The sequence below is a fragment of the Aethalodelphis obliquidens genome, unplaced genomic scaffold (assembly GCF_003676395.1).
Source record: "Aethalodelphis obliquidens isolate GAN/ISIS:26980383/991018 unplaced genomic scaffold, ASM367639v1 scaffold104, whole genome shotgun sequence".
Classification (NCBI taxonomy): domain Eukaryota; kingdom Metazoa; phylum Chordata; class Mammalia; order Artiodactyla; family Delphinidae; genus Aethalodelphis; species Aethalodelphis obliquidens.
In genome coordinates, this window is record NW_020838048.1 from 1086754 (window position 1) to 1107938 (window position 21185).

Genomic DNA, 21185 nt, shown 5'->3' on the forward strand with positions numbered 1-21185 from the left:
AAGAAAAAAAATGTCATGAAGAACCTAGGGGTAAGGCAGGAATAAAGATGCAGACCTCCTAGAGATCGGACTTGAGGTTATGGGGAGGGGGAAGGGTGAGCTGTGACAGGGCGAGAGAGTCATGGACATATACACACTAACAAACATAGTAAGGTAGATAGCTAGTGGGAAGCAGCCGCATGGCACAGGGATATTGGCTCGGTGCTTTGTGGCGGCCTGGAGGGGTGGGATAGGGAGGGTGGAAGGTAGGGAGACGCAAGGGGGAAGACATATGGGAACGTATGTTTATGTGTGACTGATTCGCTTTGTTATAAAGCAGAAACTAACACACCATTGTGGAGCAATTATACCCCAATAAAGATGTTAAAAAAAAAAACACTGAGAATTGGGGGAGACAAAGGGAATTCTGGGATAAAACAGAGAATTGTGGGAGAGATTAAGAATTATGGGAAAAAACAAAGAATTGTGGGAAAGAGAGAATTGTGGGACAGAGTAGACAATTGTGGAAAAATAAGGAAATTCAGTGAATGCAGAGAATTGTGAAAGTGACAGGAACTGTGGGAGGCACTGGGACCTTATGAGAGAAAAGGAAATTGTGAGAAGGGAAAAGCATACAATTGTGAGAGAGAATAAATAACTGTGGGAGAGAATAGAGTGTTATGGGAGAAGAAACAATTGTGATAAATGTGGTAATATGGGAGAGAAGAAAAACTGTGGGAGAAATGGAGAATTGTGGGAAAGAACAGAGAACTGTGGGAGATGAGGAATTCTGTGAAAGAACAAAGAATTGTAGGAAAACAATTATGGGAGACCCATGGAATTGTGGGAATGACAGGGAATTGTGGAAGAGAAGAGAGGATTGTGGGAGACCTGTGGAATTATGGGGGAAACCTGAGAATTGTGGGAGACGGGAACTGTAGGGTAGAAAAGAGAATTGTGGGAAAAACAAGGAATTGTGGGAGTGACAGGGAATTGTGGGAGAGAATAGAAAATTGTGGGAGACACATGGAACTGTGGGAGTGACAGGGAATTGTGGGAGAGAACAGAGAATTATGCGAGGCACATAGAACTGTGGGACTGACAGGGAATTGTGTGAGAGAACAGAGAATTATGGGAGGCACATAGAACTGTGGGACTGACAGGGAATTGTGGGAAAAAACAGAGAACTGTGGGAGAAAAAGGGAACTGTGGGAGACAGGCGGAATTGAGGGAGAGAGAGAATTGTGGGAGTGACAGAGAACTGTGGAAAAGAGAGAACTGAGAGAATATAGAGAACTGTGGGAGTGAATAGAGTATGATGGAGGAGCAAGAACTGTGAGAGATAATGGGGTACTGCAAAAGAGAGTAAAGAATTATGAGAAAGACAGGAAATTTAGGAAACAGAATTGTGAGAGTGGAGAATTATGGGAAAGAATAGAGAATGGTTGGAGACACTGGGAATTCTGGAAGTGACAGGGAATTGTGGTTAAGAACAGAGAATTGTGGGAAAAACAAGGAGTTGTGGGAGAGATGAAAAACTGCAGTACAGAGTAGACAATTATGGGAAAAACAGGAAATTGAGTGAGTGCAGACAATTTTGAAAGTGACAGGGGAATTGTTGGAGGCATTGGGGCACTGAGAAAGAACCATGACAAGGAAAAAATAGACAGTTGTGAGAGAAAATACGTTTTATGCGAGAAAAATTGTCATAAATAATGAGGTGACAGGGGACAAAAAAAGAACTGTGGGAGAAATGGAGAATTGTGGGAAAGAACAGAGGATTGTGGGAGACACATAGATCTATGGGAGTGACAGGGAATTGTGGGAGAACATGGAACTGTGGGAATGACAGGGAATTGTGGGAGAGAATAGAGAATTGTGGGAGACACATGGAACTATGGGAGTGACAGGGAATTGTGGGAGAACGTGGAACTGTGGGAGTGACAGGGAATTGTGGGAGAGAATAGAGAATTGTGGGAGACAAGGGGAACTATGGGAAAGACCAAAGAATTACGGGAGAGAATGGAGAGAAAGTAGAGAATTGTGGGAGTGAACAGAGTATGATGGAAGAGCAAAAACTGTGAGAGGTAATGGGGTACTGCAAAAGAGAATAAAGAATTATGAGAAAGACAGGAAATTTAGGAAACAGAATTGAGGGAGAGTGGAGAATTGTGGGAAAGAGTAGAGAATTGTTGGAGACAGTGGGAATTCTGGGAAAGAAGAGAGAATTGTGGGGGACAGGAGGAATTCTGGGAGTGAGGGAATAATGGGAAAGAACAGAGAATTACGGGAGACACATGGATTTGTGGGAGGGACAGGGAATTACGGGAAAAAACAGAGAACTGTAGGAAAAAGAGAGAATTATGGGAGACAAGAGGACCTGTGGGAAAGAAGGAGAATTATGGGAGACATGTGGAATTGTGGGAGTGACATGGAATTGTGGGAGAGAATAGAGAATTATAGGAGACATGTGGAATTATGGGAGAGATGGAGAACTCTGGGATAAAACAGAGAATTGTGGAATCCATGTGGAATTGTGGGAGTGACATAGAACTGTGGGAAAGAAAAGAGAATTGTGCATGAGACAGGGAATTGTGGGCATCACTTGCATTTCCATAAACTAATAATGAACTAGCAGCAAAAGAAATTAAGAAAACATTACCATTCACAACTGCAACATAAAGAATAAAATACCTAGGAATAAAGTCCCCAGGAAGTTGAAAGACCTGAACATTGAAAACTGGTTGACCAAAAAGTTCATTCGGGTTTTGCTGTAAGATGTTACAGAAAAACTGAACGAACTTTTTGGCCAACCGAATACATGATTTTTATTAAAGAAATCAAAGAAAACACAAATAAATGGAAGGATATTCTATGCTCATGGATTGGAAGGATTAATATTGTTGAAATGATCATACTAACCCAAAGCAATCTACACATTCAATGCAATCCATATCAAAATTCCAATGGCATTTCAGACTTCCCTGGCGGTCCAGTGGTTAAGACTCCACGCTTCCACTGCAGGGGGCACAGGTTCGATCCCTGGTAGGGGAAGTTCCGCATGCCACGTGGTGTGGCCAAAAAGAAAGAGAAAAAAAATCCAATGGCATGTTTTCACAGAAATAGAACAAACAATCCTAAAATTTGTATGGAACCACAAAAGACCCCATATAGCCAAAGCAGTCTTGGGAAAAAAGAATAAAGCTGGAGGCACTACAGAGTCTGATTTCAACTATATTACAAACCTACCATAATCAAAACAGTATGGTATTGGCATAAAAACAGACACATAGATCAATGGAATGGAATAGAGAGTCCAGAAATAAATCCATGCATACATGGCCAAATAATTTACAATAAAGGAGCCAAGAATACACAATGGGGAAAGGACAGTCTCTTCAATAAACGGTGTTGGGAAACTGCACAGCCACATGCAAAAGAATTGAACTGGACCACTATTATACACTATACACAAATATTAACTCAAAATGGATTAAAAACTTAAAAGTAAGACCTGAAACCATAAAACTCCTACTAGAAAACTCCTACAAGTTTACAAGGCAGTAAACTCCTTGACATTGGTCTTGGAGATGATTTTTTGGATTTGGCAACAAAAGTAAAAACAAACAAGTAGGACTACATCAGACTCAAAAGCTTCTGCACAGCAAAGGAAACTATCAACAAAATGAAAAGGAAACCTACCGAAGGGGAGAAAATATTTGTAAATCATATATCTGATAAGGCATTACTATCCAAAATATATGAAGAACTCAATAGCAAAAAACAAACAATCCAACTAAAAAATAGGAAGAGGAACTGAGTAGATATTTTTCCAAAGAAGATATATAGATAGCCAACAGGTACATAAAAATGTGCTCAAAATCTCTAATCATCAGGGAAATGCAAATAAACCCAGATGAGATATCACTTCACACCTGTTAGAATGACTACTGTCAAAAAGACAAGAAATGAGGATGAGCGTGTGGAGACAAGGAAGCTCTCGTGTGCTGTTGGTGGAAATGTACACTGATGTAGCAACTAAAGAAAAAAGCATGAAGTTTCCTCAAAAAGTAAAAATAGAACTACCACATGATCCAGCAATTCCACTTCTGGTTATTTATCCAAAGGAAATGAAAACACTAGCTTGAAAAGATGTACACACCCCCACGTTCATTAAAACATTATTTACAATAGCCAAGACATGGAAGCAAACTAACTGCCTATCAATGGATGAATGGATAAAGAAGATGTGGTATTTGTATACAATGGAATATTATTCAGCCATAAAAAGAATGGAATCCTGTCATTTGTGACAACATGCAAAGACGTTGAGAGCACTATACTAAGTGAAAGAAGTCAGACAGAGAAAGACAAATACCATGTGATCTCACTTGTAGTAGAATCTTAAAAAAATGTACTCACAGATACAGAGAAGAAATTAGTGATGCCAGAGGCTGGGGGTTGGGGGCGGGGTGAAATAGGTGAAGGTGGTCAAAAGATACAAACTTCCAGTTATAAAATAAGTAAGTCCTCAGGATGTCATATACAGCATGGCAACTGTACTTAATGGTACTGTGTTGTATATTTGAAAGTCACTAGTTGAGTAGATCTTAAAAGTTCTCATCACAAGACAAAATTTTGTAACTAAGTGTGTCATGGATCTTAACTAGACTTATTGTGGTAATCATTTCCCAGTATATACATATATCAAATCATTATGTTGTACACCTGAAACTAATATAACATACATCAACTATATCTCAATTAAGAAAACAATTAAAACAACCCCTCCACCACAAAAACTGTGGGAAAGGAATTATGGGAGAAGCAGAGAATTGTGGGAAAAGACAGATTGTGAGTGAGACAGGGAATTGAGGGAAAGAATAAAGAATTGTGGGAGGCATGGGGAATTCTGGGAAAGAACACAGAAATGTGGGAGACACAGGGAACTGTGGGAAAAAAACAGAATTGGGGGGGGAATTGGGGAAGAAATGGGGGAATTGTGAAAGAGGTCAGAATATTATCAGAGAACAGAGAATTGTGAGAGAGAATGGAGAATTGTGGAAGAGATGGGGAATTATAGGAGAAATGGAATTATGGGAAATGAGAATTGTGCAAGGGATGAGGAATTGTGAGAGCTCTGAGAACAAAAGCAACACTGTAAACGTAAGTAATTGCAGGTTTGGAAAGGAGACTAATTTTACCAGGACCAGTCATAAATTCTGTTTGTAACTCTAAAAGAGATTCAATTTTTCCTCTCTGCTAAACCCTGGGTCTGACAGCAGCAGTTCATATCACATTACCATGGATTGGCAAACCTGTATACACTGCCTTGTATATGTGCGTGTACACATACTCACACATGCACATACTCACACACATATACACACACACAAATGCACACATACACATAAAAATAAATACATACATGTCTTGGAAATTCCATACATGAGCAGAAATAAACCTAATAAAATGGATGGGAAATTTTTAAAATATCCTAAAAAATAAAACAAAATGAAAAACTGATAGAAAATGAGACTGCCAGTCTGGGAATCCGACATATGAGTAATAGAAGTTACTTAAAAGAGAGAATGAAGAAAGAGGAGGGGAGCAAGTTATTAAGAAAATTAATAATATAAGATAATATCCCTAACATGAAGGATATCAGTATCCAGAATGAATGGTCCCTTCAGGTGCCAAGCCAGTGAAAGCAAAGAGGTCTATATCAAGGCACATCTTTTCAGGCCACTGGAAGAAAGAGACGATGTTAAAAATATTGAGGAAGAAAAAAAAGAAATGACATCTGATTTCTCAACACCAACAGTGGGAACTAGAAGATGATGAAGCAATCACTTAACAATTCTGAAAGAAATGTCTCTAAACCTAGAATTATACATCCAAGCTAGCAGTCAAGTGGGAGGGTAAAACAGACATTTTTTGATTTTCCAGACCTCAAAAACTGATGTGCTCCCAAAACAATGCAAAGAAGAATACACGGTATCCAAAAACCAGAGATCCAGCACAGGGCAGGAAAAGGTTGACAGCAAGTCCCAGGAAGACAATGGGCAGAAGTCATTTCCAAACAGTCTAGAACTGGGCAGTGACAGAGGTGAGGTGTTTATTCAAGAGTGAGGACCCAAGGGAAAAAAAAACCAAAAAAGGAAACATAAAGAGTAGTTGATATACTTGAATGCATTGAGAGGAGATTTACAATGCTGACGGGTAATCATTTAAAACTACACAAAGGGGAAAAACAAGGCAAGTATTAAATTCTAGTGGAAAAGTTATACAAGAAAAAATGTCATCATTGGTCATTACGAATATTTTTAGAGTCATAATAACATAAATACTAAACCGTGATTTATCCAAAATTGTTTATAACTATTGGCAGACGGGAGGGATGTGTTTGTGTGTGCATGTTGGTGTTAGCGTGTTACCTGGAATGTGGAGGGACAAACAAGACAAAACAATTCAGAGAGTGGAAATTGGGGTCGAAGGTGTCCTGCCAGTCTTCTCACCCACCTACCACTCTTCCTGTAACACGCGACGTTAGCAGCTCCTTCTCTATAAAGCATTCTTGTTACTTACACTTTCCCTTCCACCCACTTCCTGCACATCATCCTCACAATAGTCACTTCTTCCATTTTGGCCAGGAATAGTCTGCACATACATATACTGACATGTAAATATTGTTACTTGTTTGCATGCCTGTCTCTTCAATTACCAAAGGCTTTTGCCCTTTTGGTGCCATGTGACCCTTTGGAATCTGGTGAAGTCTGTATCTTCTCAGAATAATATTTTTACATGCATAAAATAAAATACAAGAAATTACAAAAGAAACCAATTACAGTCGCTGCTCAGTATCAGAGGGGGCCTGGCTCCAGAACCCACCACGGATCCCCAAATTCGAAGAAGCTCACGTCCATAGGCAACCCTCCATATCCGCGGTTCAACCAATCCCAGATGGTGTAGTACTGTAGTATTTACTGGGGGGGGGGGGGAACAAACAACCCTGCATACAAGTGGACATGTGCAGTTCAAGCCCGTGTTGTTCTAGGGTCTACTGTATGTTGAAATATAGTTATCAACATATTTTAAAAAACAGATTAGGCTAGGTTCCCCCAGGAAATATACACCAATGTAACAGAGTTTTTTTTAATGCTGTCTTGATCCAGTTTTGACGCTCTGGCTAGAGGCTGGTCAGTTCCCCGACTTCAGCATCTAAGCTCACACCCCCCAATCACCTCCCTTTCTGGGATGTCACACTCGGGGCCACTATCCACCTGCCCTTATCACCCCAGGGCCAGGTACCAAACAACTGGGGACAGCCCCTATGCTCCAGAGCCTGCTGAAATTATTCCAATTAGCCAATTCTAAACCTGCTTGCCCTGCTTTGCCCATCCCTTCTTATGGAAACCATAATAAAGGCTCATGCCCACAGTCCCCCTCTCTCCTCCTGCCTCGTGATCAACCCCAGCGCCTCCACGTGTGGCGCCCCACGGTGTGGTGTGTCCTCCATCTCTTGGGATCTGTGAGTATAATAAACTACCTTTTTAATGGTAGTTGTTTCCCAATCTGCCGGCCTCACCAAACCTAAATAACAATTACACTTATTAAAAAGGCTGAGACTCCACAAGATTTGTGCATACAAATGTTCTCATGGGGCTTCCCTGGTGGCGCAGTGGTTGAGAATCTGCCTGCTAATGCAGGGGACACGGGTTCGAGCCCTGGTCTGGGAGGATCCCACATGCCGCGGAGCAACTAGGCCCGTGAGCCACAACTACTGAGCCTGCGCGTCTGGAGCCTGTGCTCCGCAACAAGAGAGGCCGCGACAGTGAGAGGCCCGCGCACCGCAATGAAGAGTGGCCCCCGCTTGCCACAACTAGAGAAAGCCCTCGCACAGAAACGAAGACCCAACACAGCAAAAATAAATAAATTAATTAATAAACTCCTACCCCCAACATCTTAAAAAAAAAAGGTTCTCATGAACAGCTTCGAGAGAGTGATAGAAAGACAGGGCAAAAGGAGAAATGGAACTGTGATGCAGTCACAGTGGAAGCCTCAGCTGACCCTAGGAGCAGCTCTGAAGCTGGGATGGCTCTTCTGAGTTGTCGCGCTTGAGGCTAGGGGCCTGGGCTTAGGTACCCTTGCAGAGACGACTCAGAGGCAGCAACCTGTCCCCAGAGAGGGAATGTGATTTTGCTTGAAGCAGTTGTCTTAGGCAGAGGGCGATTCCTGGAAAGAGATTTCACAGATCCACTACGGTGATACAGAAGGACATATGCTTCTTATTAACACTTTAAAAAACAAGATAAACTTACTTTAATTTCAAAGTAGTGATGAATAGTATTTTGAGACAGAAATAACAATCATATGTGACATTATTTCTCTGTGAGTGCTATCAGTGCCACATATAGCTAACACTACTAAGATTTGTTGCCTGCCTTCCTGAAGGAAAAAAAAAATGCTAAATTTCTGTTACAGGCAAGTGAAAATACAAACCTTCAAATCCACACACCCAGTTAAGAAGACCTGGGGAGCCGGGACCTTGTTTTGTTCATTTTTAGATCTCCAGAGTCGGCCACAGTTCTGCAGACCTACTGATGTTTCTTGAGTCATTACTATAATTAAAACTGACGGGATACAATTTAAAAGATAGAAATTTTAAAACGAACTCTTCCAAAGCAACGCCTCCGCAGCCTAAAGCACCTACAGCAGAGAACGTCACTCTACGGTAAGTCTCTGGTCCACCCGAAGCTTCTCTCTGCCCGCTCTGGCCAGGAGGGGCGGGGCCGGGGAGGGACACTCGCACTTATAGGCCGAGGAAGGAGAGGGCGGGGCCTGCTCCTCCGTGATTGACGGAAGCCCTTCCCTTTCAGCCCGCGTGCCCGCCTTCCACGCGCCCGGAAGTTCCGCCTTCGGAAGAGGAAGTAGCGGCGCGCAAGAGAGCCTGCAGTGACCGGGGCAACCTGCGGTGACCGAGCGAGGGGAAGGAGGTGCCGGCGGGTCGCTGCCACTCCGCGCCGGAGTTGGCGGTTAGAGGCGGGGCCGGAGCCTGGGACCGGAGTCAGGTGCGGAGGGGCGGGCTGGCTGAGGCCGTGGGGGTCTGAGATCCTGGGATTAGACGGAAGCACGCGCGGGGACCGTGCCAGGAAGACTCTGGCCGCGCCTTGCCCTCTACTGTCCTTTTCTTCCTTCCTCTAATCTTTTTTTCTACGCCATACCCTTCCCAGACTCCCAGACCCTCGCTGAGCTCCAGGGCCGGGGGTCTAATCTGGACTCAGTGGGCTTCCTTTCTCCCATCGGATCACCACCTAGAACCCCCTTCTCCCCAACCCCGGGCCTACACCCCCTCGCTGTGACATGACTTCTCAGGGACCTCCTCACGTCACCGCCAAAATCCGCACACCCTTAGAAACGTGTCCCCAAAGGTGGTGTAGATTTCACACTAGTATTTCCCAAAGTGGGTGATATGCTAAAGCTCCACTTCGAGGGCGAAGTGGAGGGCGAAGTGGCGTCCCCGCCCAGCACATTTCCATAAGGATGACGAGGAGAAACAAGCGTTGGCCAGATTAAGAACACTAAGGGGGCTTCCTTGGTGGCGTAGTGGTTGAGAGTCCGCCTGCCGATGCAGGGGACACGGGTTCGTGCCCCGGTTCGGGAAGATCCCACATGCCGCGGAGCGGCTGGGCCCGTGAGCCATGACCGCTGAGCCTGCGCGTCCGGTGCCTGTGCTCCGCAACGGGAGAGGCCACAACAGTGAGAGGCCCGCGTAGCGGGGGGGAAAAAACCCCAAAAAACACTAAGGGAGTAGTTGGAGCCCAGGCATCAGCATTAATCTATCTCTTTGCTCTGGCACCTGTGAATTTAGAATTGCTTGGATTCAACACTGCGATTCCAACCATGGGTTTGTCTGTATCTACCCCTGATGTTGCAGTTCAGACGTCAGATCATCAGACAGCAGCCCCGCCTTCGGGATGCCCAATGCATGAAGGGAAAATGAAAGGTAATCTACCCTTTGTCTAGGAAATAAAAACGAGAATTCTCAAAAGAATCCTCAGGAGACAGTACAGCATGCTGGTGAGGCTCCTAGGCCTGGGAGTGAGGCGACCTGGGTTCACTCCTTAGGTTGTTACTTACAAGTGTGTGACTGTAGACAAGTTACTTCTCTAAGTCTCCACCCATCCTCTGTAAGCTGAGGATATAATAACGATATTTCACAGGGTTAGTGTGATGATGGAGATAGTGCATGAGAGCGTAGGGATTCTTCCCATACATCAGCCCCCACCCCCAGAGTTTGCCATTGTCTACTTCAGCGGTTCTCCCCCCCTCACCCCGCAGGACACCTGGCAACGCCTGGAGGCATTTTTGCTTTGTCATAACTGAGAGAAGAGGGTGTGTCTAATGAGTAGAAGCCAGGAGTTCTGCTAAACATCCTGCAATGCACAGTGCAGCCCTTAAAACAGAGGCCCCAAATGTCAAGAGTGCCCAGGCTGAGAAACCCTGGTCTAGATCTCGCTGTCTTTCTTTACTAAGACAGCTTTATTCCTCCATCCGTTGGAGTACTCTCTGTGTAAAACTAAGGCATTGCCGGGACTTCCCTGGCAGTCCCAGTGGTTAAGACTTCGCCTTCCAATGCAGGGGGTGCGGGTTTGATCCCTGGTCGGGGAGCTAAGATCCCACATGCCTCACGGCCAAAAAACCAAAACATAGGGCTTCCCTGGTGGCGCAGTGGTTAAGAGTCCGGCTGCCGATGCAGGGGACACGGGTTCGTGCCCCGGTCCGGGAAGATCCCACGTGCCGCAGAGCGGCTGGGCCCGTGAGCCATGGCCGCTGAGCCTGCGCGTCCGGAGCCTGGGCTCCGCAACGGGAGAGGCCACAACAGTGAGAGGCCCGCATACTGCAAAAAAAAAAAAAAAAAAAAACCAAAACATAAAACAGAAGCAATATTGTAACAAATTCAATAAAGACTTTAAAAATGGCCCACATCGGGCTTCCCTGGTGGCGCAGTGGTTGGGAGTCCGCCTGCCGATGCGGGGGACGCGGGTTCGTGCCCCGGTCTGGGAGGGTCCCATGTGCCGCGGAGCGGCTGGGCCCGTGGGCTGTGGCCACTGGGCCTGCGCATCCGGAGCCTGTGCTCCGCGGCGGGAGAGGCCGCAGCAGTGAGAGGCCCGCGTACAGCAAAAAAAAAAAAAAGGTCCACATCAAAAAAAAAAGTCTTAAAAAAAAACGTCATTGTATGATGGACTTGCTGTTCATTTTTTAAGTGCAAAGGGGAGAATGGAAATGCTTTCATTTTTAATCGGTCCACCTTCCACTTTAGATTGTCCATGTAAAAGTATGGCCTGAATTCACCTGACGTGTGACTTCTTGTTTTAAGACGTGAGGGAAGGAAGCAGTGTTGCATGCTTACTGAGTGCTGACACTCCCTTGTTATAACAGTTATAGCTTTTAGAGCTGTTATATAACAGTTATAGCTGTTCATTCCCTCCGTCAGTCAGCAAGGATTTGCTCCCTGCCCACTCTGTGCCAGGCACTGATGGGTTTTGTGCGTTTGTTTTTGCACTGAGAGAACAGCAGTGTCCGAAACAGACAAAAATCCTTTGCCTAGTGGAGTTTACATTCTCATCCTCATAATCCTGCATGGTAGGTTTTCCCCCTGTTTTATAGTTAAGGAAACTTTCAAGTCACACAGCTAGTAAATGGCAAAGCCAGTGAAAATTCTGGGACCTTGGATAAGGACCAGTCCAGTGCTCTTCTGGGGTTTCTTCATACAGGAAAGAATGGAGGCAGACTTGGACGAAACAGGTGTGTGCCTGCTCTGAGCATCCCCAGGAAATCACAGAGCCCTGTGTACGGTTTGATTTCATTCGCTGTGTATCCAGGAGAGCCGTCAGCTGAATTTGCATTAGGAAAGAATGTAGGTATCTGTAGGAGATCGAAGGGGCTAGTGGTTATATAATATGAAAAATGTAAACAGGATTTTCTCTGCAACACCCAGCTGGGACCAGTGGCCCAGAGAAGATTGGCACTTGGAATGGTGGCGAGGAGAGGAGATGGAACAAGTCTCCCTCTACCCCTCAGGAGACAGCTGTACAGGGTCCTAGGGAATGAGGGTCTGGGAGGAGAAGCAGAGGAAAGGAAGTGAAAGGAAACATCTTTTTTCGTGTAGGGCACCCAGCATTCAGTGTATTCGTGGTGCCAACTGCTGCTGCTTAAGATAAGGGTTCCTTTACACAAGCGCTGTCTTCCTGGGCCGTAGCTCTCCCAATGCCTGCCCCCCACCTCCTGAGTCTACACCGCCTTCTGGGTCCGCACACTCGCTTCCAACAGTACCCAGGATCCTTGGGCACTCACTACCCTGCCCGCTGCTGTTCTTGCAGCTGGAGAGCTTTCCTCTTAAGTGGCATCTGGATCCTACGTGGATTGTGGAACGTTTTCTCTCATGTGTGCCGTTGCTTGATAAACTTGCTATCTGCTGACAGGGAATAGAACCTCGGCCAAGTGCTAATTTTCTGTGCCCTGTTTTAGTCCTGGAGCAACGCACAAGCAGAGTGGCATTCTTTTCTCCAGTAGCCTTTCTGAAGGCTCCTCTGCTCATTTTTTATCTCCTGTCCCCAGTCCCTGAGAGAAGGCCTCAGTAATGAAAGCCTGGCCTCCTGTGTCCCGGTTGGGGTTGGATCTTGTCTGGAATTTGGGAACAGAAAATCAGGGAGACCCAGTCACATGTGGCCCCCGGCCCCACGGAGGTTCCTCTGTAGCAGCTCACAGCAGCTACCTTCCACCCCTTACTAAAACCCTGGTGTGGGCAGTAGCTTCTCGTGCAAATGCTGAGGCTTTGGGGTTTATTTTTACTAGGGGAATGACACAGTAAGCCAATGGGTACCCCTTTCTCTTTCAAGGGGCAAGTAAATTTATCGAACCTTTTGCTGGTCTTTAGGATGTTAGAATGTTGACTAGCTTAACTCCTGGCAGCTGTGAACAGTAGCAACCTGGTTTTGCCTGTGCTGGTGGGTCACTAGTCAAACATTCAGCTCTTTGGGCCCAGGATGAGAGAGGCAGATGTCCTGGCCTTTGTGGTGACACTGTTTTTACCCTTCAACTATTTCAGGCGGTGCAGTGAGTGCCGAGCCATCTGACCCAACCTGTGGGAGCAAAACGGACTCTGTGCCTGCGCACCAAGAACGTGCGTACGAGTACGTGCAGTGTCCCGTCACCGGCGCGATGGCTGAGAATAAGGAGAACCTAGATCCTTCTAACCTGGTAATCCGCGCCCGGCCCCTCTTCCTAAAGTTTTTATGCAGAGATGCTTTTACAGACTCCAAGACAAACTGCTAGGATTGATTCTTCTGTCCTTTGAAAACAAAGAAGTCTGATATTCCATCCACAGTGAAAATCTAGAATGTGTCACTAAGTGTAGTTTCAGAGAGCACCTGAGAAAGCAAAGGGCCATCCCGAAGCCCCGGAGTGGGCTGACCAGGAATAAGCCAGGCCAGAGGACATTGCCTTTTGGGATAGAGTTTTAGGAGGGCAGGAAATTCAGTTAGCACAGCTAGAATTCGGAGGTGTTCGTGGTCTGGGGAAACCTCGTAGGCACGCTGCAAAATTGGGGCGCCTCTTAAGGCACACCTGGGTGCCAGCCTGTACGGCAGTGCCAAGGGTGGTGCAGTGTCACGTGGCAGCCAGCAGTGGAGTGCCATCGAGAAAGCAGTGGTATGCTGCTATCTGTCTGTCTATAAATACACACATGCAAACACACATGTATATACATAGCCCCACCTTCTCTCTTCCAGGAATTTGTAGCAGTTCCTGCCCATCATGGTATTAGTTTTTACTTTTTAATCCTTGAGGAGAAAGAGACCAAATTTTTAAGTACAGCGTGCATTTACCATTTATGAGAACTCAAAACAACGAGGAGAAACAGCCAGATGACCTGAGAGTCTGCAACTTTGATGTCGCTGGTCTAATAGGGAACCTGTGCTGTGTTCGTGATGCCTTGCTTTCTAGGAAGTAGTTCATTATATTGTTTCAACTTTATATCTCTAACCTTTTTTTAAAAAACCCATTTATTTTATTTAGATGCCACCACCTAATCAGACGCCAGCCCCCGATCAGCCGTTTGCACTATCTACTGTGAGACAGGAGTCATCTATTCCGAGGGCAGATTCAGATAAAAAGTGGGTTTATCCTTCCGAACAGATGTTCTGGAATGCGATGTTAAGGAAAGGGTGAGTGAGTAAGCACATTACTGAGGGTATAAATTTGCTCGTGAATCTAACCTCTTTCACATTTAATTCTTAGATGAATTAAATGTGAAAGAGGTTTTTAATCCCCCAGACGTACAGTAAATGTTTATAATAATCAACTGATTTTTCAGACTCATCAGAATATAAGTGCAAGGCCAATGTATTAGGATTCTCCAGAGAAACAGACCTAACAGGATATGTATGTCTTTCTATACATAGAGAGAGATTAGTGATAAGGAATTGACTCACAGTTATGAAGGCTGAGAAGTCCTACAATCTGCTCGGCAGGCTGGAGACACAGGAGGGCCGATGTTTCAGTTCAAGTCCTAAGGCAGGAAAAACACCGATGTCCCTGTTGGAAAGCAGGCGGGCAGAAGGAATTCCCTTTTACTGGCAGAGGCTCAGCCTCTTTGTTCTGTTTCAGCCTTCAGCTATTAGATCTGGGCACTCTCTGCCCATTTAAATGTTAATCTCATCGTAAAATTAACCCATCATAGCCAGTAATAGTTTTAAAAAAAAAAAGGTAACACTACTATATAAAATACTTGGGAAAGGTAGGGAATCCGTGATGCTAATTGAAAAAGTGTCACCTTAAAAATAGATGGATCCTTGATATCTGGGTAAATCTGATTTTTGGTGACTCAATGAAATGAATACATGGCATTCTCAGTAATATTTGTCAAGTTTTACCAAAATGTTCTTTCCTAGGTGGACATGGAAGGATGAGGATATTAGTCAGAAAGACATGTATAATATCATTAGAATTCACAACCAGAACAATGAGCAGGCCTGGAAGGAAATTTTGAAGTGGGAAGCCCTTCACGCTACGTAAGTCTGTTTGAAGTCTTAAAAAACATCCTTCCGGCATCTTCCTAATGTCATTGCCACTTTCTATGAAAAGAAATAGAGAAGCATTTTATTCAAACAATGTGCTATTCTGATAAAACATTTTAGGTAGTGGGCCTGTTCCAGACCACCCCGCTCGGCCATGTGAAATGGCAACTAGTTAATTATGCTCGTGGGTTTGGTGAGTCCCAAGTGCAGAAAGGACAGAGCAGGGATGGCTCGTCTCTGCTCCCTGATGCATGGGGTCTCAGCCACCGAGACTCAGGGGTCAGGGGTGGCTTTGACAGCCGTGGGCTGGGATCTTCTGGTAAGTGATACCAGCTGTCGGCCGGGACACTTGCCCACATGGCCTCTAAATGTGGCTGCTTCGGCTTCTTCACACCATGGTGGCTGGGTTCCCAGAGCTAGAGTTCCAGAAAGCGGCAGGGAAGCTGCCTCTCCTTTGATGACCGCCTGCCCAGATTCAAGGGGAGGGGCCGTAGACGGCAGCTCTCAACAGGAGTGTCAGAGTCCACTGCAAGCAGAGCATGGGGGTTGGGAGATTCTAAAACGCTCTCTGCCCAAAGGGAGCTGGGAAAACCAGTTTTGTTTGTTCACTCAGCAGCGTTTATTGACTCCCCATTAGGAGCAGACATCAAGAGGCATCTTTGCACACGGCCCTTTTCTCAGGGAGACTAACCAAATGCAGTTGTGAGTTAGTGGCGATGGGCCATCAGTCTCTTCAGGGCCGCGGTCCTCATGCCGTAGCTGCATCAGCATCACCTGCGGGTTTGTTAAAATACCGAGCTCTGGGCCTCACCCCTAGGGTTTGCGATTCAGTCAGTCTGGGGTGAGGCCCAAACTTAGCATTTCCAGAATGATGGCGGTTTGAGGGCTCCCCCGGAGAAGCGTGGGGCGGAGGGTGGAGTCTCCACGGAGCCAGATTTGACCATGGTCGGTGGCTAATATTTTTAATTCATGGCAAAATGCGAGTGATTAATTTCTTGGGTAAAATCCACTTAATGATTTTTAAGGTGCTGTTTGTTTTTTCATGCTTGGACTCTGAAGTTCATTAGTCACTCCCTGGGTGTCACTTGGCCACGCTTCCCCTCTCAGTTCCCCGGGATAGGCAGGCGTCATCCTCCTGGCTGGCTCGTGACGGGGGCTCCGAATGTCTGCAGCGCCTTGTGCTCAAAGCGTGCTGTCGTTAGAGCCGAGAAGGGAAGGAGCTCGGCTAGTCCTCGCCTGGGGGCCCGTCACACTCGGGGTGCTTTGCTCCCTCCCAGTTCATTAGAGAGACCCGCCCAGGCCGAAACCTGTCTCAACAATGACAGCAGCTGCCCAGACAGGTGGCCTCCGGGAGCTCCCCCTCCCTCCACAGGGGCCGCTGCTGTGTGCCTCGTGCTAGGCCTACCGTGACCCCCCAGTGCCGGCGCGCGGGCCGGCGGGCACCTGGGACGTCCAAGCCTAGGGTCTGCCCAGAGGCTGAGTGGACTGTCTAGGCAGAACCTTGCCCTCCGTCAGCTTGTATGCAGTTACTTAAAGAGATGGTTCCAACACTGATGACATTAGTTCCTAGGGAATCAGCCAGCAGTTTTCTTTCCTCACGAAGGCTGTTTATTGGTTTCAAATGAGAGAAGAGTATAGGATTTTCGTATATTCATCTGAAAAAACCCCAGCTGCTCTTCGTGAAAGCGAAGCGTGATGCCCGATGCCTCACACTTTCCTTCCTGAGAGTGTACCCCCACCCCATGTGGAAAGGCCCTGTTTCCTCACTCCTGCCAAGAGCAGTGCAGATGTATGGAGGGAAAGGCGGGGAGTAAAACGTACTTGATCCAGAAGTAAAGCACAGAATTTTTAACGAATAGGGCTATTTCTTTGAAGTTTTTCGAAGTTACCTTTCTCTGTAAATGTGGTATTATGTAAAATGCCTACAGAAAAATGTGTATTATTGAGAAACTGCAACACCCTATTTTTCAAGGGAAAGGAAATATTTTAATAGAGTTTTCTTCCTTGGGAATTTCTAGGGAGTGTCCTTGTGGTCCATCACTGATCCGGTTTGGAGGGAAAGCGAAGGAGTATTCACCAAGGGCGAGAATTCGTTCCTGGATGGGGTGAGTGTCAGTGCAGACATGTTCTTTTCTGTTCCTCAGGTCAGGGTCTGCTTTCTCTTGGCAGCAAAACCAGACAGTGGAAGAACTGTGGTGCTAACTTCCAAAACGTCACCGGCGCCCAGCCGTAGACCTGCGCTCCCGCAGGGCGGCCGCTGGCAGGCGGATTGCTCAGGGCGCCGCGGGCTGCTTCCTGTCTAATTCTTACAGGATTGAACCAAGCCATCTTCTGTGTTCTCGCAGCTGTCCCCTCCTCCTCCCGCGCTCCATCTCTGTCCGCCTGTGCAGTCAGCGCTCCTCTTGTAGTCAGATTTGCAGCTCACACCCGCATTTCTGCAGGACCTCAGCTGACCTCCCAGGCCTGGGCGTCTTTCCGCCGTTGACCTTATTCCCTTGCAGCAGATAAGCTGTCCTCTGATCGGGGCTCCTCCGGCCCTCCAGCCCCACCTGCCTTCAGCGCTGTGGACTGTTCTGACCTCCGAGTCTCACCTCCCCTTAGACGTGGACTCCGAGAGCAGGCCTCCCCACGCGCGGCCTCACCGCCTTGCTCACCGCCTAAACCCGAGCTGAACACCCCACCAGCGTTTTAACCCCCGCCGCCATGTTTTCATTCCAGGTACGAGCTGCCTTTTGACAGGCACGACTGGATCGTCAACCGTTGCGGGACAGAAGTCAGATACGTCATTGACTACTACGATGGTGGCGAGGTCAACCACGACTACCAGTTCACCATCTTGGACGTCCGGCCGGCTCTGGATTCGCTCTCGGCCGTGTGGGACAGGGTGAAGGTCTCCTGGTGGCGCTGGACTTCCTAACCACTGCTTTGTCAGACATGGGAATATATAAACTATTTTTTTTTTCTGAGCAATACATTAAACTACTTTCCCCAAACTGAGTTGCACTCCTGATATAATGGGAGTGTCAAGGGGGTCATCACACCTTACATGTCACTTAGCAGAGGGCACTCTGCACGTGCTCTTCTGAGCTCTGTTTCCACCTTGCAGTTGATACTGCATCATTTTAAGTCGTCTTCCCATTTAGAGAAGTGGGAAGCACTCCCTGTAGCATTGCCTGTGTATTTAATCTAGAAAAGTCTGAACAACCTCCGAGAAAGACCTTTGCTTAAAATATGAAGAGAGCTGCTTTTTTCCTCCCTGTTTTCTCTTACATACTGACACGTAGATCTGAAAGCCCATGGGATGCTCAGGAGCTCTGACCTGGTCCACTGTTTCAATTAAAAGTGTTCTGTTACGCTTTTTAAAAAGTCACCAACATTTCTAAAGTCGCTGCGATACAGTAGTGAGCCCTGAGGGAAATGCGGTCACACACTGGAAATGCGCTCAGCCAGACTGAAGTGTGTCTGGCTCTGCACATTTTCGCTTATGTGACTTTTTCACACTGGACCTTGATCTAGAATAATTTCAGCTCCCCCATGACTTGATGATGCACGTGCATTGGAGTATATGTTTTAACTTTTTAAATATTTTTGTTTTAATTCCAATTGTTCTGATATGTAACTCTGCCCGCCCCCCGCAAGCGGGCCTCACTGTACTGGCATTTGACAACTTAATCCCACCCTTGAGTCCCATTCCTTCCCCTGCCTGAAGCCCTTCTCTGCTTGGCCTCATCTGAACCATGAAGGTCTGGCTGAAGTCGCAGTGCTGGGGACAGTCCCACTCTAAAACACGATTATATTTTGTCCACTGTTGTTAGAATTCACAAGGAGAATGTTTTTCCCAGATGTAGAATGGTTGCACCAACTCACTGTCTCCGTTCACATTTGTTTTTTTAAGGGAGCTCTAGGTTTGCCATTGAAATTCTTTATACCAGTAATCCATACACTGGTTGTTCAACTTACAGCAGCATGTTACAGATGACTGTTGGTGGTGGTTTTGGGTTTTTTTTTAAAGTGTTAATAATATGAACTTTCATTTGAGTGCTGTAGTGTTAAATTAGTAGATGGACTTAGCAGTTTGGAGTGATCCATTTGGTATGAATTTCATTTGTCTCTTTTGTGTGGAGTTTTAAAAATCCAACAACCCTAAACTCTTATACATTTCAAAATACTTGTGTGTTTTCAAAGAAAATAAAGCTGATAGTTAACAGGTTTTGAAAATCTTTTAAGAGTAACTTTACACTTATTTCATCAGACAGATGAACTATTTCTAATCTGAGGAAAATAATTACTGTTGGCATGTGTTTTGGTCCTAAGTGTCTTTGAGTAAGCATAGGTTAAGGCATTATTATGAGAAACCACGTATTGTAACTGGAAACTGAAAATTGAGCCACAGGCAGGGAATCACCCCTTTTATAGGGTTCTAGTATTTCTTGAGAAAAACCACCTCTAAAGTAAACTGTCAGGTGAACCTGATGACAAGATCACGTTTGTACACCATTACTCCACTCCGAGAGAAGACTAGAATCCTGGATATGAGAGCTGCTTGGTGTCCAAATTATACTTGATTGTATCCAGGGATCAATACTTCTCTGCTCTGATAGGAGATTTCATTTATAACTTGAAATCAGTTTGGATATTCTCCAGGGTGTTAAACTAAGTCTTCAGTCGTAGACTCTTCAGAATCAGAACAAACTATTGCATCTAAGGCTAAGGATTAGCAAACGAGGTGAGGGTTTAAACTGGGGCTGCAGATGAAAATGCAGGAGTATGCCTAGTGGATAAAGAAAACGTGAGGGAGATGACTAGTATTCAGCCATAATAAGGAATAAGATCTTGCCATTTGCAACAGCATGGCAGGACCTTGAGAGCGTTATGCCACGTGGAATGTCAGACCCAGAAAGACAAATACCATATGATCTCCCTTATATGCGGAATCCCAAACGGCCACAAGCACCCAAAATCCAGAGCTCGTAGGTAGGACGTTGACATTGATGTTGGCGCTTGCCCGAGTGCGGGGCGGATCTCCCGTTACAAAGCAGATAAGTACAAAGTACAGCGTGGGGACTATAGTTAGTAAAACTGTAGTGCATATTTGAAAGTTGCTAAGAGAGTAGATAACTAAAGTCACCACAAGAAAGGAAAAGAAAATTTCTAAGGTGACAGGTGTTAACGCCTTCTTGTGATGATCATTGTACAGCATATACAGATATCGAACCATCATGTTGTACGCCTGAAATTATACGGCATTAATTATACCACAATTTTAGAAAAAGAAAAAAAGAACGAGTGTCCTGGAGGCAGACGGCTGGCTTAGAGCCACGACTCAGCCCTTCACTCATCTCAGTATCTCTGGGCCTCAGCTTTCTTGGCCATAAAAAGAATTAATAGAACTGACTTTTTGTTTGTTCACATGGCTATTACAAATACCATCAACTGGGTGGCTTATTAACAATAGAAATTCATTTCTTACCGTTCTGGAGGCTGGCAAGTCCAAGATCAAGGCACTGGCAGATTCGGCGTCTGGTAAGGAGGGCCGGCTTCCGGGTTCAGGGATGGCGTCTTCTTGTTTTGTTCACGTGATGGAAGGGCGAGAGAGCTCGTTGAGGTCTCTTTTATAGGGTAACTAATCCCATTTCTGAGGGCTCCTCCCTCATGACCTAATCACCTCCCAAACCACCTGAAAGCACTTAGAGCCTGCAGCTGGGAAAGGCTTAAAGAATGTCAGCCATCGCCTCATCATCACCAAGGGGGAAAAGGCATGGATGGGAAGAAAAGAAGTACTGAGAAATAATCCCCACCCTCTGACTCCTCCCAAGAAGAATCTGTCTAGAGGGGGGACGGCAGGGCCTCCTCCTGATGTGGAGGATTAGCAGGTACTCAGCTGCTTGCTCTAAGCGAGCTCACGTTATTTAAGATCGCTAAAGGGAAAAGACAGGTAGCAGCAGTCTGACCTTCTAAAGGATATAAGCACAACAGGGTGACATTTGGTTTACTTAATGTGCCAGATCCACTCGACAAAAATAAAGATTATAATTGGGCCCTTGTGCTTCCTAATTTGAAATGTAGCTCGTTGTGTCCTCAGGATCACAAAGGTATCCCGTCCATGGAAACTTAACGTGTACCCAG

The 21185-nt window shown here is 45.8% G+C and overlaps 2 protein-coding genes across 3 annotated transcripts in view; one reads left to right on the forward strand and one right to left on the reverse strand.

The window, feature by feature from the left end:
• MID1 (midline 1) overlaps nt 1-20639 on the reverse strand; it is a 668179-nt gene extending 647540 nt beyond the window's left edge. The window contains exons 1-2 of one of the 2 annotated variants that reach the window (XM_027096545.1): nt 20530-20639; nt 14475-14577 (exon numbers count right to left, since the gene is read on the reverse strand). The gene's annotated coding sequence lies outside the window, so the exon portion shown is untranslated. Of the gene's footprint in view, nt 1-8481; nt 8662-14474; nt 14578-20529 lie in introns of those variants that run through there. The other variant, XM_027096544.1, reaches the window with a different exon arrangement.
• On the forward strand, nt 8949-19143 carry HCCS (holocytochrome c synthase). Its single transcript, XM_027096554.1, has 7 exons — nt 8949-9050; nt 9851-9985; nt 13091-13242; nt 14059-14207; nt 14934-15053; nt 17078-17164; nt 17778-19143. Exons 2-7 carry the CDS (start codon nt 9883-9885, stop codon nt 17974-17976), a joined length of 810 nt encoding a protein of 269 aa, XP_026952355.1. The 5' UTR covers nt 8949-9050; nt 9851-9882; the 3' UTR covers nt 17977-19143.
• Nucleotides 20640-21185: the final 546 nt, after the last annotated feature.

Coding starts and splice junctions, on each gene's coding strand:
- HCCS (XM_027096554.1), top strand. CDS start 9,883: ATGGGTTTGTCTGTATCTACCCCTGATGTTGCAGTTCAGACGTCAGAT. Junction 14,208..14,933: donor AATGCGATGTTAAGGAAAGG/GTGAGTGAGTAA, acceptor GTTCTTTCCTAG/GTGGACATGGAAGGATGAGG. Junction 17,165..17,777: donor AGAATTCGTTCCTGGATGGG/GTGAGTGTCAGT, acceptor TTTTCATTCCAG/GTACGAGCTGCCTTTTGACA.